The sequence below is a fragment of the Perna viridis genome, chromosome 3 (genome assembly GCF_037379345.1).
Source record: "Perna viridis isolate PV_CMFRI_1.1 ecotype Kerala chromosome 3, ASM3737934v1, whole genome shotgun sequence".
In the NCBI taxonomy this organism is placed as follows: domain Eukaryota; kingdom Metazoa; phylum Mollusca; class Bivalvia; order Mytilida; family Mytilidae; genus Perna; species Perna viridis.
Window position 1 is genome coordinate 55,473,764 of NC_142447.1, and position 21,902 is coordinate 55,495,665.

At 33.6% G+C, this 21,902-nt stretch overlaps 1 protein-coding gene across 2 annotated transcripts; it reads left to right on the forward strand.

The window, feature by feature from the left end:
• The first annotated feature begins 6,471 nt into the window (after positions 1–6,471).
• On the forward strand, positions 6,472–18,109 carry LOC148622975 (zwei Ig domain protein zig-8-like). 2 transcript variants are annotated; one of them, XM_088573388.1, is made up of 8 exons: positions 6,472–6,568; positions 10,208–10,338; positions 13,198–13,408; positions 15,326–15,346; positions 15,566–15,850; positions 16,272–16,298; positions 16,726–16,752; positions 17,678–18,109. In XM_088573388.1, the coding sequence occupies exons 1-8, from the start codon at positions 6,529–6,531 to the stop codon at positions 17,683–17,685; spliced, it is 750 nt and encodes a 249-aa protein (XP_088429514.1). In that variant the 5' UTR covers positions 6,472–6,528; the 3' UTR covers positions 17,686–18,109. The 2 variants fall into 2 exon arrangements, with proteins under 2 accessions (XP_088429514.1, XP_088429515.1); XM_088573389.1 differs by lacking the exon at positions 16,272–16,298.
• The last annotated feature ends 3,793 nt before the right edge of the window (positions 18,110–21,902 follow it).

Sequence of the window (21,902 nt, forward strand, 5' to 3'; positions counted from 1 at the left end):
ACTTAATCCCATTTATATTTATGTTTTACTATTACTTCCAAAGATTGTTTTGCAGGCAATGAGTAGAACAACATCGTCTGTAATTATTCATCAAATGGGACCAAACGAAATCATTGTTAGGTCCAAGTTTCAAGGGATAAAGTTGCACATTTTTACGATTAACGACCTCACTTGTGTAAAATTCCTGATAGCAGCATTTTTCTAAATTTAGATTACTATCTTGTGGTTGAATATATTTCAAAATAAACTTTTACTGACTCCCCTGACACATCACCCATAAACTTGTTTTGCGACACTCATATCCACCGTTGCTTTTGTTAAATTAAGTACAGTACCCTTCAAACTCTAGATACCTACCCATCCAAAAAAACATGTATTGACTGTATTGACTAAATATACGAGTAATCAAAAGAACCAAAATTCAAGCAGATATTAAAACAATGTAATCCAGGGACTACGACCATACATGGAAAACAGACACACAAAACAAAGAACACAAAACAACCAAAACAATACATATAAAGGAATAAAAGTAAATGAGCAACTCTTACCACTAAAACATGGGAGCATGGACCAGGTGCACCGGTAGGGTAAGCGACATCGAGTCCGGGGTAAACGAAAGGGGAAAGGAAAACTTTACGACGTTGAACAAATCAGTTTTCATGGCGCAAATGGAAACACCGAGTACATGATGACGACCATAAAACTTCTGTAGTGAAAAGGAAAATTATGACACCTTGAACAAATCAGTTTTCATGGTGCAGATTGATACTACGTACGATCCATGAGACTGATTGTAAGAAGTCTAGCACGGTACAAAAGTCTGCGGGGTTACAGCAAACTCTAGCATAAGGTATGAGTTGTGATACAAAAACTCAATACGCAGGAGTTTGGTCAGTAGTTTTCCTTTACCATCGATCTCTAAGAGTAGGTCAAGATATGAGGCTGACTTCAATTGTCTGTAGTATCCTTTATCTCAAGATCTTTGTGGTAGATGCGAAGTATAAATCCCCGAAACTTGGATTGTTTAATGATAATACGTCATCTATATAAAGGAAACTGAGATTAAAGGATCTAGCTAAACGATGTTGCTTCTTTTGGATCAGATCAGCTATGGAGTCAGCCTCATTTTAGTGAAGGAATAGGACAGCAAGTAGAGGAGCACAATTTGTTTCCATTGGAATGCCGGCCGTTTGTTGTAAAACGCGTCCACAACACTGGACAAACATTCTGTAGATCTAAATTTCCAGCAATTTAAAAATATCTTCTTTGGTACATTTGGAAGATGATATAGAATCGTTTTTTACCCAGTATGAGAATCTCTACTAAGAACTACATATTTGTATCTAGGTGTACCGTCCTTATTGAGTGACAACGATGAATAATGTTTTTGAGTCAGGATTTTAACTGACTATGAAGAGTATGAGTATAAAGAGTTGGCGGTACATTTTGCAGATCTAGTTATCTAACGTTGTTTGTATAGATTCTTGTGAAGTTTATGAATCCAGTACATTGACGTAGAACACAATCATCGTCTTTGCTAAAGAGGATAGCACAGATTTATGGCTTTCCACTATCTCTTCTTTGGAGATTGTGGAAGCAGTATAGGTCTAATTACTTATTGTTCATGTCTACCTCTGATAATAAACATTTAAAGTAATACGTTGTTTTAGGCTTTGTCGTTTGGTACTACAACATACCTGTCATGTATAGTAGACAATGTTTTTTGATAAAGTGGGGTCTTTTAAAACTGATTTAGCATAAACATTTATTGACCTACTTAAAACTTTCATACGTTTCAATATTAAAAACCTCATTGCCTTTACCCACTCTGAGAGTGAATCAATGTATTCTTGTTTTCGTTTTAGCCCCTTTTTAACGTAGTTCTCCATGGCATCTATAACTTTAAAATTATAATTCCAATTTATGGAAGGTGGTCGGTACACGGTACTTGAGACCTTTAGAAAGGATCTTACGGAGAGATTCGTTCTTGATTACGTTTAAGTTTCGATTTCAGTGCTTTACTGTTTTATGGTTTCTTCTTTTTGTTGACTATGAATTTTGGACATCCCTTTTATTCTTTTTTTTTTTTCTTTTTTTATTTCCTCAAAAATTTTCTATCGTGCTACTTCTTAGTAGATAAAAAAAACTCATCTGAAATGATATCACAGCTGTGAATAAACTACATTTTTGTTTGCGTCTCATTAATTATCAAACCTCTACCTATTGAATGATAATCCGTTTTCTTGTGTTATATTTCGTTCATATGACTATTCATGTCACATTGCATTGTCTACATAACGTATTTCAAAATCTCAAAACTTATAATAATAGCTAATAATCGCAGTTTCATTTATTCTTGTTTGTTATGTACATTAGTTAATTGCAACATTTAGATATATCAAGAATAGGTCTGGTGTATATGGCAAAGAGACAACAATCGTACCGGGATGAAAATGTCAGACCAAGGCCATCCATTGGTCTTAAATGAATGAGAAGGGAATCCACATTCCACAAGGCATGCTGCAGCTGGCCAAAATTCATCAATATACACAGATACAGCGAATGAATTCCACCTGTATAATCAAGCAACATAAAAAAGGTGAAAACAAATTCCGGACTTGAGACAGGCGCAAACAATGCGGCTTGGTTCAAGTACTTTGGCGTAAACACAGGTCTGAGTCTTTTGTTTCAACGGAAATAAAGAAACTGAATATAAATTACACGAATGTACAAACTAAGGACTAATATCAGTTAACTAACATGGCAGCTCCAGACAAGTTTAAGTCTACAAAAAGTTACGTCCGAACCGTATGTAAAATCAATACCAATTTTCCCATGCGGGGTTGAGAATCACGGTACATCATAAGTCATACAATAAGGACACAACCCATGTCATTCCAAAAACTGCTTTAAAAATATAGTATTTTAATTTCTATGTAAAGACCCTATGAGCGAATCAATGTAAATACCAAAAAAAATATCATGAAGATGCCCCTAACGAATGGGCATAGTTTAGCTAACTTTTTGGGTGAGTATCGAGCTTTCTGTGCTTTGTGTTTAAATTTGCCGTACAACTAAGGGTGATCGATACCCGCATGTATTTATCCTTTACAAGTACATCTGTATTTGAGAGTGGATTGCTTGTATCGGTTGAACAATATTGTGAATGTTTTACGAGCTTGTTATATCGAAAACCTTGATGTAGTTATTTCTCGATTATGTAAAGATTCCTTTCGTTGAAATCCGAAACATTGTTACAAACATGAGGTAATTGAACCGATTGTCATATGTAAATACCATATAATGATGACAGGGAGACACACCATCTAAAAACGGATAGTTGAAAATAGGGAATGAAAAATCAACCCTTTTATTATTAAGTTTACCATTATCGATATGAATACTAAGATCAAGAAACGGACATTCTTTATTATCAATAGTTGCTTTATTCAAAAACAGTTCTACGGGATATTTATCTTTAGTATAAATATTGAAGTCATCGTTGTTTAGAGTCTACTGCAAGGGAGTTTTTAACACTCCATAAATATTTAATTCCACTATTTTCATAAGCTTTATTACAAAATTTATAATCAGACGTTTTATGATATTGATCGCACTAGTAATTAAAATTGAAAGTCTAGCTGTAGAGCAATTACTTGAAGTAGAAATGAATCTATATAAGGTGATGTTTAAAGTTTGGGAATCCAGTACATAGTATAAACTTCCATGCTACTAGGCTCAGCTTGTAAAGAGGAAGTAACAAGTTTGTGTTTGTTCAAAATTTCACTTTCTAAAAATTTAACCAGTTAGAATGTTGGTGAATTCGTAATTTCTTTTTGTAGAATTTCAATTCAAAATTTACGACAAATAACAATAATATTATTTGCAGTTTTATCAGCAGAAACAAAAAAAATCCTTGATGAGATATTTTAATTTGTGTTTTATCCGGAAAATACAATTTTGATGTTGTTTATTAGGAGTAAAGTGTACATCGGAATGTTTTTTTTCTGTTCTGAAGAAAGAATCTAATCTTCCTTGTTTACTTTCTCACGTTTTATCCATTGTATACAATACGAATGGAGTAGGTCCTGGATGATGTTACGACATTTTGTCCATTTGAAAGTGGCTAGAGGACGATACTTAGGTCCTTTTTAAAGAAACACTGTCAACTCTCAATCTGTATTGACATTCACATTACCTGTAATAAAATGGGAATCGGGACCATACAATATATTTTGAGTTACTTCAATTTTAAGATATTGGCATATTTTCCTTAATCTTCACATCTTTGCATAATATACAATAATTAAATACATATTTACGAGTTGCATATTCGTAAATATAGCAAATAGAAGGGAGTTCACTATATTAAAATAAGCATGGATAATTTCCTCAACTGCATGATCATTTAATATACCAGCAATATTGATGATTAATATATATAACTTTTAGAAAATGCTTTTTATGATTTTCTGGACGATCAAGTTTTGGGAAAAGTTAGGAATAACAGTAGGCAAATGTAATTTAAAATGTTTCATGTTTTGGACTGCTGAACGATATTTTATTACAATCGTCTAGATTAGTGTGTAATCTAGTGATCGGTATTGAGCGTAGTTTGGTTAAGAGTTGATGACGCCAATTGCTTTTAGAAATTGTAATGCGGTTTTAACCGTAGTATTGTTATTTCTATGTTTCCGTATATTTCGATTCGCTCTGCGTCCATGACACCTGTCGTTACGCATTTTTTTAGAGACTTCACGAGAATGTTGACCGAAATTTGTTCTTAAGATGTTACTAATTCCAATCTACGGGAATGGCAGAATTTGACATTCTCTGAAGTTTCTCCTGACATATTATTGACTACTTCCAAAGGTTGTATTGTTAAATATTTAGTGTCACGACTTTGCATTTAGATAGATATTGACCGGTTTCACCTACATACTGAATGCCACATCCCGGTTTGCTTCATGTATGTAAGTAGATTGGGTAATCTTTTAAATAATATCAGAATCAAATTTCAAAGAACAAGTGCGACAATTAACATTGGACTTAACTGTATTATTCGAAGAAAGACGTGGACAATTTAATCATTTGTTGGCAGGATAATTATCGAAAGAAGGGTACCCACGACTTACAATTAGTAAATTGTTTTTTTCTGCCGTTACGTAATTCCATTTTTGTTAAACGTTAGCCATATTAAGAGTAAAACAAAGCCCTTAGAAAAATAATTGTCTGTACGGTGTTTCTTTGCAACATATCAAGCACCTGGTAAAGCAATATTGAGTCGTCACTTTACAGTAAATATTTGATGTGACATGCATCACTAATTTGATTGATTAATTGATTTATTTATTGATTGGTGATTAACGCCAAAGCAGCAACATATCAGCTATATCCGGGCAATGAACATGAAATGATTATGATATGATGAAATAAGATGAGACACAAGGATTTAATAAGGTCGACGAGTTTTGATTGCCACTGGAAATTGGGGGAGGTGGGTAAGGTAAGGAAATTTCACCTCCTGTAGCGAAACTGACGCCTCTTCTTCTATCGAATACAACAGCAACGATCGTTAACGTGCGATGACGCGACGTTTGCTTTCAGGTTTCCTATATCATGACCTGACGACTCAAGCATGTAGCATGCCAGGGGTACCCCATTGCACCATCTGGGAGGGGGGGGCAAAATAAAGTTGATCTGATGGCAGAGTACTCTAGTCCCGACTACGTTTCTGAGCACTTGAGTCGCCCTTAAACGATAAGCTTTGCGTTGCTGCAGGCTTATTCTTTCGACACCCGAACCTTCAAGGTCTACAAAATATCAAGATCAACTGTCTTGTACAACCAATTAATGCGTAAATTAAGTTTCAAGCCTTGATTAAACCTTTGAGAAGGAGTATTGCAAATCTTATTCTTAAGCTGTTATAAAGCTTAGGTAGCCAGTGTTCTTGGGCGCTTGTCTTAGTACAAACAGTCACAATAGTCAAAAAGGTGTACATATAGATGCCACAGCAGTACTAGTTCGTGTCCCGTGGAGGTGACAACCAACCACTCCTTTGCATAATCGAGAGTTCTTACATTATTGGGAAACTTTCAGACCTTAAATGCTTACGTTGTCTTCCCTGTATCAAACATTAACCGATGTAGCAGTGTATCGATTAGTCATCACAATATGAGACGTATTTATTACATAAACCATGACTGATATTGATTTCATTATATATTTAATGAACAGATTTTCTAGTGCACGTCAGTACACGTGATTATATGATTTCAATTTAAAAAGGTTAAATTATAAAGTAAAGTAAAAATCTAGGCCGAGAAAACCATGTACTTAAACGTAATTTATCGTCGCTCTAAACGTGATTTCCAACCATTATGATCCCGATAACTACTTGTAATGAGATTCATTATTCAGTTTAGTATATATTAAATTAATCATAAAAGGCTTATCATTAAATCTTATTATTACTCTTCAATTGAGGTTATATATAAAGGCGTTTCAAATATAGTATGAGTATTCATGATGTTTTCATATTTCACTATATTTTCTGTTATCCAGGGTAAGTGGTTTTATATTATTTGAACAAAGTTTGAAAGAGAAAGGAAGGGAACCAAGATTCTTGTAGATATTAAAAAATGTAAACCAGGGATAAAGACCAGACATGGAAAACCGACTCGATCAACAAATAACGTACAATAACCAACATAATACGTACAATGTAACAAAAGTAAATGAGCAACTCGGACATCAAAAGATTAAAACAAGATATTGAAAGAGTAATCAAGGGAACCAAGATTCTAGCGGAAATCAATAGAATGTAATACTGGAACAAAGACCAGGCATGGAAAACAGACAAACACGACAAAAAACTTAAAGTAACTAAAATAATACATACAAAGAAACAAAAGTAAATGAGAAACTCGGAGTCCACTAAAAATTGGGAGCATGAATCAGGTGCACCGGTAGGGTAAGCGCCATCTGCTTTTCTAGAAACATCCGCCGAGTTGCTCATAATGTCATGTTCGGGGTAGACGAAAGAGGAAAGGAAAACTTTGACATGTTGAACTAATCAGATTTCAAGCGAAAATGGAAACACCGAGTACATGATGACGACCATAAAACTTCTGTAGTGATGACTTCAATCCTGTAGCAACATAATCCTGTTCCGGAAGCCTAATTGTAAGAAGTCTAGCGCAATGCGAAATGTCTGTAGATACGGCAAGCTCTTGCATAAGGTATGTGTTGTGTTATGAAATCTCAATATGCAGATGGTGAAGGGATGCTGCCACAGATGAAAAGAAAGTTGACAATGCGAAAAGTCATTGCGTTTGTCAATAGTTTTCCTTTACCATCGGTCTCTAAGGGTAGGTCAAGATATGAGGCTGACTTCATAGTGTCTGTAGTATCCTTTATCTCAAGTTCTTTTGATTGGATTGCTTAACTATATTACGTCATCTATATAGCGGAAACCGAGATTAAAGGATCTAGCCAAACGATATCCTTTCCTTTTTGATCGAATCATTTTAGTGAAAAAATAGGACAGCAATTAGAGGAGCACAATTTGTTTCCATTGGAATGCCGACTGAATGTTAAAAAACGCGTCCACCACATTGGACAAATATGTTGTAGATAAAAAAATTGTACAGAAATACACCTTCATATCCTGCATGTTGTGTTTATATTTCACTATCGATTTGCTACGCTAAAGCAAATACTAACTACTCTTATTCCCATGAACGCCTTAAATATGTGCGCAACAAAAACACATGAATCAGAGATATGAAGAAATGCGTCTCAAAATGATCTAAACAAATTCTTTTTTTCAAATATAAGTCCTTTGTTGAAAAATACTCGGTTTCTTCAAAAACAATGAGTAATGATTCCTTTTTGTTAATATTTTTTGTATTGATCTGACCACTGATTTACCGAAATGGACACTACAGCAAATGCTATTGAATCACCACCGGTATATTCTCGCTGCAATGAAAGAGGGAGGTTAAACCTGTAAAACCTAGATTTAACTTAAAATGTCGTATTATATCGGTACCAAGTCAGGTGCATTGCGGTACCAAATTCTACGGTGATGCAATATCTATTTTGTCAGATTTATTTTTGACTTGACTTGATTATGGATAGAAATAGCGTTCTATAATTTTGTTGTTACCCTTGTTTTCATTTTCAGGGTTTCTCATAATAGCTGGTCATAAATGGCAAACCTCTTATCAGGATTTTCAACCTTTCCATCTGAGTCATACTCATACTTAACTATATTTTATAACTTCTTCCGCCTTCTCAAATGAAACAACAGTTTTTGAAAGGATCTCTCTTTGATGTTACAACCTTCAAATGTCTAACAAATATTCATTATCTGATGAATATATGTTTGTGTTTTGCTTGTTTTCAATGTGGCAGTTTATAGAATCAATCTCATAATTTTGTACCACATTCCAGTCCCCTACCATAATGATAGATATGTTATCATAAAAATGAACATAATTACATATTTTTTTTTAAATATATCAGAATTATCCCCATTTTGGCCATAAAGAGCAACCAATGTAATTCTCTAATCCAAAAATAGTAGAGTTGCTGTTGCAGTAAATGGTCTCCCAGTGAATTTTGAACTAAAAATATTTACTGATATACCCCTTCACTATACCAGCGCTTCTCATTTTCCTTACAACCTTGAGTATCAGCCAAAATCGAAATATAATATTTCTGTGAAGTCAGCCTCATATCTTGACCTACACTTAGAAATCGATGGTAAAGGAAAACTATTAACCAAACTTTACGACAAACGTGATTTTTTTCATTCAGAATTGTCAACTTTCCCTTCATCTGTGGCAACATCCCTTCAGCACCTGTGTATGGAGTGTTAATATCACAACTCATACCTTATGCCAGAGCTTGCCGAAACTACACAGACTTTTTGTATCGCGCTGAAACTCTAACAAATAGGCTTCTGGAACAGGGTTATTTTTATACAAGATTGAAGTAGTCACTACAGAAGTTTTATGGTCGTCATCATGAACTTGTGGATCGTTATGGTGTATCCATCTGCACCATGAAAACTGATTTATTCAACGAGTCATACATTTCCTTTCCTTGTTTGTCTACTTGACTTTTTATGAGCAACTCCGCGGGTGTTTCTAAAAAAGCAGAGGATGCTTACCCTACCAGTGCACATGGTCCATGTTCCCAGTTTTTAGTGGAGCCCGAGTTGCTCATTTGCTTTTGTTACTTTGTATGTATGATTGTAGTTACTTCATATTCTTTGTTGTGTAAGTCTGTTTTTCATGTCTGGTCTTTGTCCCTGGATTACATTCTTTTGATTACCGCTATAACATTGGTTCCCTTGATTACTCTTCCTTTGCATAATGACGTGAGAATACATCGTTTCTTTTAATCTTATTAGCTTATTTCCTAGAATTTAAAGCGCAAATGATTACAGATAACATTAGTTAAATTGTAAAAGTTTGACATCACGAGAATATGTAATATTCAACATATAACATATCATGTTACTTTCAACCTGAGTGCTGAAATCAAGAATAGAGTTTAATACATGTGGCTCTGCACATGTCAGTTCATACCTGTCTCTGTCACATAAAATTGTCATCAATGAAAAAAAATAAAACGAAAACTATTTTCAAAGGAAATTTGCATAATATGCATTTTGTTGTTGAATCAATATCACCAATTTTGCTTACCTGTGCCAACTAATGGGGGTAGCTTTCTATTTTTTGTTATGTGACATCCAAGAGACATGATTAAACACAAAGAATAGTGTATCTAGATCCTTGTTCTTACCAATGGTATTGGAAAATTAATACAAAATTAAATTATGTCACAATTATCTGCGTTTTAGTTAAGGTGATTAATTTGTACAAGTAAGTCCATGGAGGAATATGAGTTGACATTTCATCCGAAATACCTATAAGCCCCTTATTTATACACACTTTATTATAGAGTAAGTTCATTTATACCCAGAGAAATACTTATACCTATTAAACTACAATCACAGCATCTCAATCCCCGTTACACTGTCAAGCATGTGTAATCAAAAGGTATAGATGTATCAGATGGATTGTTGGCTAAATACCATTAAACACTATATGTGTTTGGTGTTCGCAAAAAAGACATAAAAGTGTTTCTATCACTAGATTTAACATTGTCTATCGTCATTTCTTTCATGTAGGTGTAACTCTCTACACCACATCTTACGCATCTCAAGTCCCAGTATTTGAACAAAGAAACCAGAATGTGTCGGTGTTTGAAGGGGAGACTGCTACTTTACAATGCTCTGTACAAAATCTCGGAACAAAAGCGGTAAGTTGTAAAAAACAAAATAAAATTAGGTCGTTTCCATACAAAAAAGAATCAGGTCGTTCCATGAGAATAGGATAAGGTGTTTCCATACAAAAAAGAATCAGGTCGTTCCATGAGAATAGGATAAGGTGTTTCCATACAAAAAAGAATCAGGTCGTTCCATGGAAATTAGAATGACATACAAAACAAGATTAGGTCGCACCATTTCAAACAGGATCAGTTCCTTCTATATAACACAAGGTCAGGTTGATCCATACCAATGTGGATTAAGTCATTTTGAATCATGAAAATCTTTAAACTTCTATATATCTCCTGATTACTTGTTTAATCGAATAAAATATATAGGTTCTCCTCCAGTCTCGAGTGATTACAAGATTTTTCCACTGGGATTGTTAATTTCAGATTTCATCCTACGAGCTTCAGCGAAAAGATTAATTTAACTATCGAGAGTTGAGAAACTAAGTTATCCCCAAGGGTCCAAGAGCATTGGAGGAGAAACAAATAATATGCAAATGAAATTTCAAATAAGAACTATTTCATACACTGATGAATATAACTTTGTAGTTCCTGTCAAAACTGCTGCCATATTAAGACTTATTCATGTTTTAAAAACGGGCAAATATTACGTGCTTGATGCTGTAACCCACTTTTGGGGAAAAATTTTGTCCCTCTGACCCACTTTCATTTCCCCCCTAAAAATCATCTTTTCATATGACTTGATCATAACTGAGATATTTATAACGAGGAATACATAAAGTGTTCGACTGGAACATATTTTGCAACTCTTTAGAGTACAAGGTAGCTCAAAATAGAGGTTCAAACATCCCCTTCGAAAAGTCCCTCTGACCTACTTAGAGTCCCTATGACCCAGTTTTGAGTCCCACTGACCCACTTATGAAATATTACACTTTTATCAATTTCTCATAAGTTATGCGAGATAATTAAATGAAATTTTGTCTCATTCACAACCAATATATATATCCTTTTGACCCACAAAATCTTGGAGTAAACCACTAAAAAGAACAAAAACAATTTGGTGATAAAAAATCAGGGGACGAACGACCTTATACGAATATAGCTCGTACGATAAAAGTCAAAGTTTAGGCATCGCTCTTTACACTTTTACTGCTTTATTTTGTCCATGTATAATACAACATAACCACTACTGTACAAATAAACATCCGATGTATATTCTGCAACATCTGTATAAGTTATAAGGGCGTAGGGGACGAGAGAATAAATTACGGTAAGGGCCAAAACAGCAAAAACATCGGCATTTTCACTTTGTAAACACGTTATTGTTAAGAAATATAGCATAATTTATTTTCTGCTGTGTAGATATAGGTTTTAATAGTATATTGGTACATCGTTTGATATCTTTAAGATGTTCTTGGGGGTCACACGGAACGAAAGATTGCGTTTTTACTTAGGGTCGAAATAGCAAAGAGAAAAATGTATATTTGATTTTGTTACTTTCCCTTTAGAATGATTTATTGTCGTAAAATTCTATTTGCTCTATGCATTGTCCCTATAGAATAATGTTTTTGATCGCCAAATACAGCGTAGGGGTGAGATACTACTTCCGGTAATTGCCGAAACTGCAAAATCAGGGGTATAGATCTTCATTTTCAGCTTGTAAACGCATTATTGTTAGGAAATAAGGCATGTTTCATTTTCTAGTGTGTAGATATAGGATGTAATAGTCACTTGGTGTATCGCCTGATAATTTTAAGTCGTTCTTGGGGTCGAAAAGGACAAAAGATCACGTTTTACTTAGGGTCGAAATAGCCAAGCGAAAAAAGTATTTTTGTTTTCTGCATTATATCGCATTGATTTTTCTGTTTTTATCTTAGAAATTATCAAATTCCGTAGAATTATATCTCCTCTACCCATTGTCAATATAGAACATTGTATTTCAATGCCAAATAGAGCATAAGGCACGAAAAACGACTTCCGGTCATTGCCGAAACTGCAAATTCAGGGGTATAGATCTGCGTTTTAAGCTTGTAAACGCATTATTGTTAAGAAATAAGACACACTCTTTTTTTTTTTGTTGTGTAGAAATATGTTTAAATAGTGACTTGGTATATCGTTTAATCTCCTTGTCGTTCTTTTAGGCAACAAGGGACGAAACATCGCGTTTTAGTTAGGTCCGAAATAGCCAAGCGAAAAAAAATATTTGGTTTTCTGTCTTTTCTGTCATAGATTATGCTACTTTCCCTTTAAAATGATTTAGTTTCGTAGTCTTACATCTGCTAGACGCATTGTCACTAAAGAATAGTGTATTTGGTCGCCAAATACAGCGTAGGGGGCGAAAGGCTACTTCCGGTAATTGCCGAAACTGCAAAATTCTCAGCTTGTAAACGAATTATTGTTAGGAAATAAGGCATGCTTTTTTTCTAGTGTATAGATATAGGATTTGATAGTCACTTGGTATATCACTTGATAATTTTAAATGGTTCTGGGGGTCGAAAGGGACAAAATTATTAAATTAACATTTTCTTCAGCATTATAATGATATTGTTAAGAATTTACAATGATCAAGTCGGTTCTGCAGGGATCTACCTTTTGCACGACCCTACATATACTGCAATAACCAGGTTTACTTTCCTTTAACGTTGTATTAATTACTGTTTAGATTAGACTCAAGAATATTTCTAACACGATGGTGTTTTATACTTCTGTTTTTCTCTATTTCTTCTGTTTTCTCTTTTGTTTTAAGCTCAAATAAAACAGCTCTTCCAGAATCAAATTTAAAACTATGACAAAATTAGACAAAAAAATACATACGATATTTCCAATTCTAGTTGAATCCATAGAGGATTTGTGTAGATAGTTATATTACCTTAACTACTTCAGCTGATCTGGAGGCGAATGTCTGAGCCGAATCCGTTGACTATAGGAGACTTTGTCTATGCTCAAGATGACAGAATCTCATTAATGACAGTTGAAGAAAAAAATGAATGGAATCTTATTATCAAAGATGTACAACTAAGAGACTCAGGAGTATACGAATGTGCTGTCATCTCGAGAGAAACATACAGAACACATGTGATACTAAACGTTATAGGTAAATCAATATAATTCCATTTAACGCTCATTGTTCTCTTTCTTTCATTTTTTTCTACATTCAAGGCAATTAAGGAAGATGTTATTCCTTCACATCCGACTCGTTATTTCATATTCTCACAGTACATTTGTATAAATTATCTGTAACATCGACTTAATCTTATGAAAACCAATATACATTGCAAGATAATGCTCAAAATATACAAAAAAGATCATTTGTAAAATTTTTAAAACTGAAAACGAAACATCAGATAACAAAATCCTTCAATAGGAGTTTTTAATCGCCCAAATTTTCTACTATGTCGAAATCCAAATGTTAAATTTTTCATGAGTGACTTTTTAAAAAAAATGTAGCTGATTTGTTAGTACGTTTTAATTATTGAACAGTTTCTTCTAGTGGATCTTTCGTGTTACTTTTTTGATTTTTGTTACAAGGTTTTTGTATGGGATTCTTAAACTTCACAAGAATACATACAAACAACGCTACAGCTACATAGCTGCATTTGAAAAATGTACCACCAATCCTCTTTCAAAACTTTAAACTTTTATACTCACAGCTGTCAAAGAAGGTCTCCAGTCCTACCACAACACTCCCATTTTTAGTGGCATTAATTCAATGTGGATTCTGAAAAATTCGCAGGATCTTCTGGAGGCCCTCTATTCAAAATTATTATCACAATACAATAACATTAAAACCTATGATTGATTTTTCAACACTTTATACTTCTATTCCCCATTCTCAGTTAAAATCCCGACTCAAAAATATTATATATCGTTGTTCCATCAAAAAGATGGTACACCTAGATATAAATGTATAGCTCTTTGTAGAGATTTCTCATACTTTGTAAAAACTGATTCCAAATCATCTTCCAAATTTACAGAAGAATTTTTTTTTCCAAATGCTTGAATTTTTGATCGACAACACATTTGACTAGTGTGGTGGACGCGTTTTTCAACAAACAGTCGGCATTCCGATTGGAACAAATTGTGCTACTCTACTTGCTGAACTATTCCATTACTCTTATGAGGCTGACTTTAAAGCTGATCTGATTCGAAAGAAAACACATCGTTTACCTAGATCCTTTTATCTCAATTGCCGCTATATATACCTCCTGAAACATGTAACATTCCCATTTAAGCGAAATTCGTGTGCTTCGTGTGCGTGTATCGTGTGCTTCGTGTGCTTGTTTCGTGGAATCGTGTAACGTGCAGCGTGGGATTCGTGTGCATGTGCGTTTCGTAGACCACTTCGTGCTTCGTGTATCGTTCAACGTTCTTCGTCTTCGTGCAACGGTTCTGTATTCTGATTGAATGATAAAAATAGCTCCTATGGTAGATCAATTTTACGAAAAACCGTTGTAATTTCGTTTTCATAACCAAAATCAGTTTTCCTTTTGCACTGAAAAAAATTCCGGAATCAATACATGTTGTAAAAAAATGGTTTCAAACATTCGTACATAAAGTTTGTACATATAATCAGCTGATAATGAAATATTGCCAAACTTTGAAAGGCCCTCCAAAATGGTCGGGGTAAAGTTCGACGAACTATAACTTTTTGTTTGTCGTTTGAAATAAAACAAAACAAATAGAGCATATTTTACCCCAATTTATGAAATTTCAATATTTTCATACTCCCAGACTAATAAAAAATCTTTTGCAATATACCATGCATAATAAAAATGGCCATTGTTCATATCAACAATGCAATATTATCTTTTTGGACTAATAAGCATATATTTGATGTTATGTTTGTAAAAATTGAAAGGCTTTTGATGTTTTGATATTGTAGAAAACCGTTACAAACTACAAGACATAGTTATACTAATTAAAATATCTTATTGCTCCGTCATCGCAGTCTATGTCTTTTCTTGGAAATAAAACCAAAAAAAATACAAAACTATTTATATATACATTTCAGATGATCAGAAATCACCACAAAGTAAGTAAATAATTATGTTGTTCAAATCAGAAGCTTATTTCAATACGTGCTGGCGATCACCTTAAAAATGATTTTCTTTTTACATATGTTTTACATAACAGTCAAGAAAAGTCAATGCTAGAACTTTATGATACGTTTGAAGTTTTGTTTAAAACGTCTGTAAAGAACAATATTTAAAAAGAAAGACTTATATCATTTAATGATATACTTTGATTAAAGGTGTGGTTCTATCAGGAAAAACGTGGGTAAGCAAAGGACAAAATATCTTTCTCACTTGCAATGCGACAGGAGAGGACTATGCATCTGACGAAGTAGAATGGTTCTTCAATGGACAAAAAGTGAATTCACGACAAATTCAACGTGTCAGAATTTTTAATGACAATGACAGAAGGACTTTGTACAGTACGTTACAAATACGACGTTCTACAATGGCGGATAATGGCATTTATGTTTGTCGAGGCCCTAATTCAGAGACTGCAAGTATCACTATACATATTTTGAATGGTATGTTTTGAAGTTCTATATGGATATTTTGTTGTAATTGTTGGTGAATTTAATTTGAGGTGCCACAATATCTTCAGCAAATTAGAAATAAAAGTTTATATTCTACTTACGCAAAATATGAAATAAGCATGTTTATAATATAATTATCATTGTAAAAACCGTTATATTGGGAATCATGGAGGAACTTTTGAAAAATAACAAAAACACACAGAATTGAATAAAGATCACAAGTGTCCTATTCATTCTAGAACCAACCGGCTATATTGCTTATGAAATGATCGTTATGATACTGACAAATATAACAAATATTTTTCCCTCTGTGAAGTTTTCTGTGGGGAATGTGAAATGGGGTTATTAAGTAATGTGTAATTCGGCAGTTCCTAACATAAAAAAAAGATTTATAATTCAAATTATATTTCAGAGGAAAAGTCGAACGACATGAAAAGAGGTAAGAGTTACATCCTCATTATAATTGATTTTTTGAAATGAAGTATATAGAAAAAGGTCATTGCATATATCCATTTTCATTCTATTTTCATTCAAAATGAAGTGATCTTTAACTAATACTTAATAAAATAACATGAACTGTCAAACGTTTTGTCTTTGATGTTATAAGAAATATATTATTCTTAATTCTACTTATGTTTACCACTGTGGTCATAATGTAATGCGAAGACTTCATTCTATCGTATCATAGAACAAACAACTTAATTTATAGCTGAACTTTTTATAACTATATGACAGAGTAAGGGAAACATTTACACTAGGTACCTTATTAAGTTTTGTATTTTACATACTGATTTTTATCTTTTTGTCTGGTTGCCTTCGTTCGATAACACTCATTCCAGTTAATATACACGTTTTTCTTAATCAAGGTGATGGTGATGAACCGTCCAGTGAAGGTAATTACTTGTAAACTAAAGGACTTATTGAGTGTCAAATTAATTAATTGCAGTATTGAACAGTATATTCAAATGTTGCTTTACACCATGCAATTCACTAGCGGAACCAACTTTATACCATCTTAAGACTTTTCTATACATTAACCAAATTCACACAACAATACAAACTAACAATAACACCATAATTGTTATGAAAGTCGTTTAGTAAGGATCACCAAACAGTATTATTAAACAGTGTTATTTCTCATTTAGGTCTTTATTTAACGACAACACATATCAGCAGCTACGATACTTGTCACTTAATATTTCAAAGTCATCTATCCGCCGTTTAAAGGCGACTAATGCATGGCATTTTTGTCTCCTTTTTTCTTAATAATTCTATAAAACTGAAACTTTTTATAGAATACCACAATAACAACTTTCAAATGACCTGACCATCGATATGTTTATAATTATCTATGAGTATATAATGAAATACAGAGGTTTAATTGGAGCCGTAAAATAACTACACAACTGTTTACATAAACACACACGCGCGCAAACACACACACAACAACCCTCCCATTTTCTCACTCAAGTGCTTATTTTTAGTTAAACTACTGGCCAGAGTCTAGATCTCGCCGTTTTCAAGACAGAAGCAATTCTCGCCAATCTGCTCTCCAACATTTTATTCCTCAATGAAAATTATTGTAAGATAGCTCATTTTGGAGCAAAATATCGCCAATCCGTTGGATACTTTTTCTTAAATTGTGGGCGTGAACTTGTTTCAAAGGAGAGAACGAAACATCGGTTGGCGAGAATTACTTACTGGCAAGAACTACTCCTTGATCAATACACGCTATTGTTTTTAATGTTGTACACATACTTAATATTCAAATTTCATTGTTATGAAATTCTATTTTTGTCATTGATATTGTTATTGCAGGAGTTTGAGGAAACACAGCACTTTCAATTGTAATGTACACTCTTCTGTTCAATTATTATGCACACTAATGTCGTGGATAATACCGATTGGAAAAAAGCGGGTAGTTCCCGCTAGTCGTAGAAATAAGTTCTATAACAAACAAAAGTAAGAAGAAGGATAGTATCAGTTATTATCTTTATTCAAAATGAATAGTATGTGCGCGCTACATGTGCTACATTCTGGACATTACAAAACGATATTTACCTCTCTAGATAAGTTTTACTTCATTTTGTTTTCGTATTACTATTTTATAGGAAAATGTGTCTAATTTCATCGCATGTTCAGGTTTTGTGTATTATTGAATAGGTTTGTGGTATGTGTATTTCCAGTTTCTATGCTTATACAGGCACTTTGTATTGAAAGTAACAAAATAAATCAATCATTAAAAGTTAAGATGTACTTATTGTTTTAGAAGATTTGAACCTTGACATTCACAAGTTATGTGTTACACAAAATTGAAACAATGCATTCATTTTGTGTGTATGTTTTCATGTCATCTTCTAGACTGATATTAATCATTGTTCTTATAAAAAATTAAAGCCATTTTTCGAAGAAAAAAAATACTTTAACACATATTTAAGTTAATCTAAATAAGAATAGGTATGTTCGAAATATCTGTATGTCACATCGGTTAAACTGCCATTGAATGCTAGGGTAAATTGTATTTGATTAACACGAGAACTAAGTAAAACCTACCCATCTTACATTACTTTTTCTGAATTGCGTATATTAAGAATAAGTTATATCATATTTTAGATAATGAACTGCTGGCTGTTGTAATTTAAATCGATTCTTGCTTGGTATAATACATTTACCATCATAACAATCTTCTAAAATTTTGTTTCATTGGTTTATATACAGATATTTAATGTTTCGTGCTGATACCTTCATTCCTAATTGATGATTTGGTGCTGAAATCAAGCATGAACTGGGGAACTCACTATTTTTTTTACCTGCGTCATCAACGGTGAAAGTAAGCCAAGTAGCCTCTGGACTGTCCCTCAGTCAGGCTTAGGGAGTACCTTTTCTTGATAATTTTTTCATAAACTTAGCCATTTTTCTTCCCTATACGTTTTAAACTGTGCCTAATTTGTGTAATCCGATATCTATTGAACAATATAACGAGAATAGGCATAGTAAATATTTCAAATATATTACGATGACGCGTGTCCATACACGTTATTGGTCTTATCGCAAAATGTAACTTTACAACTTGATCAAATGAATCGGAGTTTGTATTTGTAAGATTTGTCTGGCTTCTTAGTTTGTCAAGTCACCATCTTTTGATACTTTGCAAGATATGCATGTTTAAATTGTGTTTGGCTATGGTAACATTCAAATAATCAAGTAGAAATAAACAAAATCATGAAAAAAAAGATTACAACACAACCTAAATTAGAACATATGCTATCAAATGCATAGTGGCGTAAATCATCAAAGTCATATAAAATGATTTGTATTCGGAATATGTTATGAAAAATAGAACATGGAAGACGTTAATAGTAAATGTCCTCCGCAATCTTTGCCTGTTCAATGCAAACTTTTTTTTTTAAAAATGTTGTGTTGAATGACTTCAAGCACTGAACTGATCTCCCATTTACTTTTTAAATGAAACCCAATTATAACTGCGCAGTTCCTACAACAGCCAATCAAATGAAGACTTGACGCTACAAATCGATCGAACGAACCTGCCCATGCGAAAATTTTAGACATTTCTGAATAAAACCCATTGACATTTAAATTTCTTATTTTATCCGTAGACATTTTTTAAATATTAATAAAATGTCGATACCACCACGGACCCTCTCTCCATGCCATACCAATTATATGTTCGCAACCATAATCCCCGCTTCCCTTATTGTCCAATCTCCGTACCCTCTCACCACCGTTCCCCGTTATCCTTAACCCCCTTATCGCAACCCCTGTTCACCTACACTTTAATTGCAAGAACTGTAATTATAATTGAAAATGTAAGCTTAAGTCCGGATTGAACTCGCCAACCAGCCCTGTCATACACAAATATACGAATAGGGTCATGGTTTGGTCATCGGAATCGTTTTTATGTGACCACGTCTATTCATTAAATATATGCACATACATCATGTTATCCAACGTGTCCGAATTTTTGATGTCGTATGAATTGAAGCTCCACAATGAACGAAATAACCGTGAAGGGACACCGGAAAAACAGTAAAACTATACTAATCTTCACTTAACTACTGGCCAAGCAAAAAAAACCTTTGGACCTATAAATCAAAGCAAATTCAAGGTATAAGTTTCAACTGACTTGATTGTTGCCATTCAGAAATTTTCTCAACTTTTGCATTCAGCTTCTGGACTGTCGGAGCTGTTTTAGATCACTGCTGTTACCACGGGAAGTTGCATGTAAAAGTTTGCAGACTCAAGAATAAAAAAACATAGCACGATGTCGTCAAATAATTTTGACTGGAAAATGTCCATAAGAAGTAAAACAGTCAAAGGTCAATATCAACAAAAACACATCATAGCAACATGGAGCAATCAAAATGGTATGAAATCAAAGGGAAAGACCACCTTTGCATTAAGTTAGGCTCTTATGATAAATCATAAATAACCTTTAATGCAAAATGCGCTTTTACAATATGCTCAAGGCTATGAAAAGGTTCAAATCCTTGAAATATCAGTGGATGGCCATCTTGCAGAACTCTCCTATCTGAAGGAAGATCGTAGCCAGATTTTATTGATTTTTACCGATAGCTTCCGATTGGCTCGTGACGTCACTAAGTCGGTTTGATACTGATACAGGTACTGCAAATAATATGTAAACAAAGAATATTCCGTAAATATTTCTACGATCATGTTTATCTAATCACCAAAACACGATGACTTGTCAAGCTTACGTTTGCACGAATGATAAAAGAGAAATGTTCTAAAAGTTTTTTTTTACCGGCAACACGAACATTCTTCGGAACTAGCCATATGATTTTCCTTACAAATACTAGTCATCTGGCTGCAAATCCCGTTGTTCGTCAATGATGTCTGACATTTGCTTACATGTTGTGCATCAATCTATTAATTTTGGGTTGAAATTATGGGCAAAAGTCTCAAATTTGCGATTTCTTCGGACATCGTAATCAATTATCTTTTTACGTTCACTTTACAAACCGACTTCGTGAGATCACAGTTCAACCGATCATGGATGGTGGCGCCTATAGGGGCGGAAAATTCAAATTTCCTAATTAAAAATCTCGATTAATTAATTAAGAAAAGGAAATTATTTTGTTTCAATTTAATTTTCATGAATATTTAACAGATTAGTTTCGATATTTATGACTTGCACAATAACATGATCGTGACAAGGTTTTCATTCTGGTGAATAGCATGTTCTTCATTATTCTATGTCGGCTTTCATGACGTCTATAATGAGAGGTCTAATTTGCATTAGAACTAATAAATTGTTTCTTGTGGAAGAGTGCTATAGTAAAATTGTTTAATCCCAGACAAATGATACGAGAGGTGCATGTATACCCAAAGATACACACAGTTGGCGTAGATCCGATGTAAAAATTGTCTTTAGGAAATAGTTTAGAACTTAGACATTTATGTTTCTATTTGAAAGCTGTATTTTTTCATAAATATATATCTGTGCTTGTTGTTATTTTCAAACTGTTTTGTTCTTCTTTTATATTGTATATGAATAATTATATTATAAGTCTATGGATACGAAATTTGTAATCAAATAACGTCTTTATATTTTATTCCAACATTACTTTCTGGAATATTTATCTCTATGCGTACAACATACATCGTATAGTGTCAGCATGTTGTAACAAGCATGCTCACTTTTTGCTCACCTACGTTCACCCCCAAGTTTTTAATAGTGCAAGCACTACTCCCTTATAGATTCGTTCTTTCTGTACGTCTGTTTATAACACGTGTGTTCTTTACCAGACCAATTAAAACCAAAATATTTCTTGAACTGTTCAGTATAAAACTGATCTGGGGATGTTTTATCCATCGAAAAGCATGGCCGCCGTTACTAAAAATAGAAAATAGGGGTCACACAGAACTTTTTCGCGTATATTTCCAAAACCGTTAGGTTTAGCCAAATTCTAACGGATGAAAATGCTTAGCATGATGAGAATTTTCAGTGGTCAAATTTTCGTGTAAATCTGTTTTTGTTTTTTTTTTTTTGTGTGTGTTTTGT

Bases quoted from the DNA above. Each gene is read 5' to 3' on its own strand.
- LOC148622975 (XM_088573388.1), top strand. From the start codon at position 6,529: ATGATGTTTTCATATTTCACTATATTTTCTGTTATCCAGG. The intron at 6,569-10,207 runs GTAAGTGGTTTT...TCTTTCATGTAG, and splicing joins TATATTTTCTGTTATCCAGG to GTGTAACTCTCTACACCACA. The intron at 15,347-15,565 runs GTAAGTAAATAA...CTTTGATTAAAG, and splicing joins TGATCAGAAATCACCACAAA to GTGTGGTTCTATCAGGAAAA.